The following is a 5605-nucleotide window of genomic DNA, read 5'->3' as shown; positions in this document are numbered from 1 at the left end:
GGGGAGGGAGAGATTTGAGAGAGCAAGAATGTTGGTTAATAAGTGTTACAACATAGAGTTTGGCAGCAGCAGTAATTAGAGCCTCTAAACTCAATCAAGATGCAGTGATAGTGGAAACAGCTTGTTAGCTAATTCTGACCATCCTAATTCACCATGCCTGTTGATTAGATGAGGAATCCTGCACTGTGGAAGGAATTCACTGACTAAGACTGTGTGAGAGGGCGAGAAGGATGAAGAGAAGGGGAGAAGATAGAATGGGTAGGGGTGTGTATGTATGTGAGGAGATTAGAGAGGAAAGAGAGGGGGGGGGAGAGAGAGAGAGTGTGAGAGAGAGAGAGAGAGAGAGGGAGAGAGAGAGATAGAGAGAGAGAGAGAGAGAGAGAGAGAGAGAAAGAGGTAGAGCGAGAGAAAGAGGCACCACAGGGAATGGGATAGGTTAATGTACACAGACAGGGTGACAGATTGGACACATTTGGACATTAACACTGACGCTGAGGGGGAGAGAGTGGCATGCAGGGAGAGAGATGAAGAGTTTTGAAATACCTTACAGCTATGGTACAAGCATATTTGCTGGCAAAACAAGCTGGGGAACTTGGAGAGAGAGAGAGAGAGAGAGAGAGAGAGAGAGAGAGAGAAAGAGAGAGAGAGAGAAAGAGAGAGAGAGAGAGAAAGGAGGGGTGAGAGAGTGACATGGGGGTCACCTTGTGAGAATGAAACAGTCACTACTGAGGTCCCTGAAGGATAGGAAGGTAGACATATCTCAGTCTCTGGTATAAAAACAAGCACTGTATGGACCCGCAGAGTGAAGGCAACAACAGTCACTTGGACTCAGATTTCAATATCAGAGGAGCCAAATAACTACAGTAGATCAGCAGTGTGATACAGGGATTGAAAACAGAACAGTAGCAGTTCAACTACAGGAGGGACGGTCGGGAGCGTGTCAAATCATTTACAATAGATGGTAACAAGGACCCAGGCAAAGTGAAAAGATACAGACGTACCGACTTGAGAAAACTTACAATGACAGTAAGTAAAACTATATTCTATATGCAGAAATTATGTTCCTCAGCCATTGGTGTGGACAATGCATAGGATTATTTTATATTCAAGCAAATGTATATTAAGGCAAATGTTTCCAGTACAGTATCAACCAGGCTTTGAATTTTTTTACAAATAAATACAAAGGCATATCAATCATATTCCTTAGTCTGCAGAATGTGTTTTTTTTATACAGCAAATATGTATGTAATGTATGACAGAAGTCATGCACTCCTTGCTCCATTTGGTCAACTGTGCAGTCAAATGACATGTGATGAAGATAACAGTGTTTTATATGGGGATAATTGTTGAGGCTGAGGCTGCCAGAGGGTGATGGAGGCATCAGTCCAAGAGAGGTGCACATTGTAGAGAGGCTTTTCAGCTTTCAGAGGTTATACTGTATCTTTACTGGTTTTTACTAGCCTTTAGATCTGTTAATAGCATTAATCCGCCAACGGCTATTAACAAAATCATAGAGGCCAGTTGTTCAATCCCAGATAGGTGGGGGGGGGGGGGGGGGGGGGGGGGGGGGGGGGGGGGGCAGATGACCAATAACAGATTAATTCATTATCACCTCAGTTTACAAGGACACAGCGAATGTCAGGGTGCTGATACTGGGGCAAATGTGTTCCACCTGGTGAGACCCCAGGTCAATTTAGAAGGTGAAATTTAAACTCAATTCACAGGTGAAACAGTCCTTGAGAAGAATCCATTTCAATTATCATCGTATTAATTCCTTTAAATTCACATACTGGGGAAAATGTGTTCCACCTGCTGACACCCCAGGTCACGCAATGGTGCCATCGGAACACGGGATTGCATTGTGATCAGGGTCAATCTAATTTAAATTCAGTCACCCATGCAGCCCTGATTGTATAAACAAAAGCTCTTAGCTTTCACTGCTGTCATATACAAATGAATAAGGGAATATACAGTGTTGACCTCTGACACAACATTAACAGTTCTGTTTGAAATGTATTCATATTTATTGTCTGTGCCCAGCAGCAGATTCAGAGTCAGACTGGTTGCAACCTGTAGACCTATTCTTGGCGTGGAGTTCTTGGCACCGGCTTCACTGACAGGACACAGACAACTTAGATAGTCCGCCAAAATAAACTAAAATAAAACCTGTACTGTGCAGTCTGATCATTCCGAGCCATCTTAGAGACACAGAGCATTGTCAGAGATGTACAGAGCGTTTGCTCTTATGTAAGATATAGCACCTGTTGCAACTGAAGGGATTACTAGATAAAAGACAAAGATTAAAGGCATGAAGCTGATGTTTTAGTTTAAATGTTTCTACTCAAATTAACTTATTTGTTTAGTCCCATCTGAATATAAAAGAGTGAACACTTTGCACCTCTGCATTCACCTCAGTCTTCTCATCTCCAATCAATTCAGAGAGTGCATTATCTTGAATGCCAGAGCTGAAAGTTTTCTATTATGCTTTGCCCAAATCTAACCGAATCAGATGTCCTTGATTCTGACCAAGGAGCATACAACATTATTTGGGTTTCTTCTTTCAGATACCATTCCTTACAGTGACAGAACAAGCTGTTTTCCAGTGGCGTAGCAAGTGTCATTCAATCATAATCAATCTGGCGGTTCTATGACGCTCTGTTATGCAATAGATGAGGAAGGTCAAAGGTAAAAATATACCATGGTGTTATTATAGCTTCATCTATAGTAAAATGAATTAACTGTGTTAACAGCCCTCTCTCATTTGTTGGGGTGTCAGGCGGAGGGGTTAGTTCAAAGGACGTTACCTTATACGAGGTCACCCTAACATACTGGACATGGGAGACATACTGTCGATGAAAACATCTGATCTTCACACCTTCAATGACAAGATCCATAGACATAGAGAACTAGCACATCTCACACTATCAATCAATACCTAAAATCTAATTATATCTATAGATCTATAGATATTTTTCCATAAATGCATTTGTTAGTATATAACAGAAAAAAGCAAGGAAGTCTATGAGCATGGGTGTGGTGTTTCGCTCTTAGTTCAAAAGTGCATTTTTTTAGGATGTTGACTATGCCCATTGCATCGCTTGGAGTACAACATGTTTTTTTTTTTTTTGCCATATTGGCTGAATAGGGTTCAGACAATGAAATGTCAACTTGTTATAAACCTGAAGCAGGATGGATTCAGCATGTGGAGCCACGGCCTCTGGCCTGTCTTTCAATATATTCTCCACACTTGCGCATCATTCCAATCACATGACAGTCAGGGATTGGCAATCATTTGCAATTTCAACTTCTCTCTGCACTGTTAAAATGAATTAATATTCCCAGTTTTCTTCCAATTATGTTGATATTGTTAACATATTGATCTGTTTTCTCTGCTAGGCTGCTTCTCAGGAACTGAATGAGCTATGTTTCCTCTCGGCCCAGTCCATGTCCACTCTGGAGACCTCCGAACACTTCCAGATGGTCAAGCTCCTTGGGGAGGGCTCTTACGGCAAGGTCATGCTGGCTGTTCACAAGAAAAGAGGTCAGTGAAGCTCTAGGGGGTCTGGGGTCACTAGGTTGTACAGGAGTGTCAATTCAGGAAGATCATAAAAATTCCGATTTAGACTAAGGAGTGCCACTTACTTAGGAATTTGGAATAGTTGACTTGGTGGAGTTCAAACCAACCCTGGTTGACCTGTGTCCAGCACACCACAGTGTATTTATAGGGCCTGTTGTGCCACAGTATACATCTTGGGTTACTGTTATGAAATAACAACCACACATGTTTGGTAGGGTCACTGTTACTGCAATGGGGAACAGCGTTGTCTTTATATAGTGTCCACTTATCCGTTAGCATTAGTGTTGCGGTAATACAGGGCTTTACTACAGTACATTCTCAGGGATACTGTTGCTACAACGCCGGGTTGTCCTCTCCATCTCTGGGGACAACTAATGCAATATATTCATCACCAAGGCTACAGTATATGGAATCTGCAGAGGTGTTTTATTATGAATACCTTTACAGTGTGGAGAGATTTGAGAGCACTTATATTTTGTGACAGTATTTCAATTAGATTAATCTTTTACAAACTGTTTTTTTTTTTATGATCTCCTTCCCTCTCCACTCCTTTAGGAACTCCCATGGCTCTGAAGTTCTTCCCACGGTGCTCCACCTCCCTCTTCTCTTTCCTGCGTGAATACAACCTCTCCCTCTCTTTCTGCACTCATCCCTCGCTCACACGGGCCCTGGGCATCTTCTTCTCCACGCCCACCTACTATGTCTTCGCCCAGCAGGCTGGTCTCTATGGCGATCTCTACAGTGTCATCGTGTCAGAGGTTAGTTTAGACCGTGTGACTTTTGAGACCGGAGATGTACAGCACGCGCATAACTCTCTGACTGTCAAGTAAATCATACTTTTGATAGTGGGAACTCATTGCTTCATTTGAGACTACTTGAGTTGGGAAGATAACACTTTTCTTTCAGTTTTAACCACAGAGTCACAACACACTGAGGACAGTACTATATGTTCTCAGAGGTCTGATTTCTGTTTGTCACCACATGCACTGCCCCATACTGCCCTTGTCCCATTTGCCCTCTTCCCTGTGTCAGCGAAAACTTGAAGCACTAAGTGCATGATAAAGGCTTCAGTAGAAACCCTCCCCTCCACCCCCTCCTGTGTCTCTGTGTTTGTGTCTGTCTCTGCCAGTAACCTATATACAGTAACGCTGATAAGGAGTCAGCCTTCTCCATCGTTTCAGTGTCTGGAGGTGGAATATGTGATGCAGAGCACGGTTTCCCAAATGGCTAGGGCCTAGTCTGCTCTACTTGTGGTGGCTTTAGAATAGAACCGGATAGAACCAGATAGAACCGGATAGAACAGAATAGAACTGAAATTAATAGAATTGAATAGAATAGAAAATAATTCAATTTTCAAACCGGTTTGTTCCCCCCTCTCTCCATCCGTCCCCCTTAGTATGGTTTTAATACAACTATTTATGTCTCTCTTTCTCTCTCTCTCTCCCTCTCCCCATCCCTCTCCAGGTGGGAGTGGACGAGGAGTGTGTACAGAGGGTAATGTCTCAGCTGAGTGGTGCTGTGTCTCACCTCCACTCTCTGGGCTTCATCCACCGTGACATCAAACCAGAGAACATATTTCTGTGTGACAGCTCCTGTCGCTGGGTCAAACTCGGCGACTTCGGTCTCGCCCGCCCCACCGGGTCAAAGGTCCACCCCGTCTGGTACGACTCGCCCTTCTGCACACCCGAGGTGGAGCAGGCCAAGGAGCAGGAGAGAGAGAGGGAGAGGAGAGTGGAAGAGGGGGATGGAGAGGAGATGGAGGACATTTGGATCACAGTGGAGCCCTGTATTGACAGCTGGGCCCTGGGTGTGCTGGTGTACTGCCTCCTGACTGGCTGCTTTCCCTGGGAGGAGACCACGCACGACGATCCCGCCTACCGCAAGTACCAGGAATGGTTCGACCGCCAGACTGAAAGGGAGGAGGAGAGGAGCAGGGAAGGGGGGTGGAGCAGTGAGGAGGAGGGGAGTGTTTGGAGCGAAGGTGAAAAGGACGATAACATGAACCTGGAGGAGCATCGGAGGTCAAAC

At 44.3% G+C, this 5605-nt stretch overlaps 1 protein-coding gene across 1 annotated transcript in view; it reads left to right on the top strand.

The window, feature by feature from the left end:
* Positions 1 to 779: 779 nt before the first annotated feature.
* The window catches only part of sbk3 (SH3 domain binding kinase family, member 3), a gene marked incomplete at its 3' end in the record, with an annotated part of 5075 nt that continues 249 nt past the window's right edge, over positions 780 to 5605 (top strand). Inside the window, exons 1-4 of the mRNA XM_083679307.1 lie at positions 780 to 1026; positions 3397 to 3541; positions 4133 to 4335; positions 5042 to 5605. The exon at positions 5042 to 5605 is cut by the window's right edge and continues 249 nt beyond it. Coding sequence (XP_083535433.1) covers positions 1021 to 1026; positions 3397 to 3541; positions 4133 to 4335; positions 5042 to 5605 — 918 coding nt within the window. The 5' untranslated portion in view covers positions 780 to 1020. The remainder of the gene's footprint in view (positions 1027 to 3396; positions 3542 to 4132; positions 4336 to 5041) is intronic.

The sequence above is a fragment of the Argentina silus genome, assembly GCF_951799395.1.
Source record: "Argentina silus genome assembly, chromosome: 10".
In the NCBI taxonomy this organism is placed as follows: domain Eukaryota; kingdom Metazoa; phylum Chordata; class Actinopteri; order Argentiniformes; family Argentinidae; genus Argentina; species Argentina silus.
Note: the sequence above shows the minus strand (reverse complement) of the source record. Positions and strands in the feature narration are given on the sequence as shown.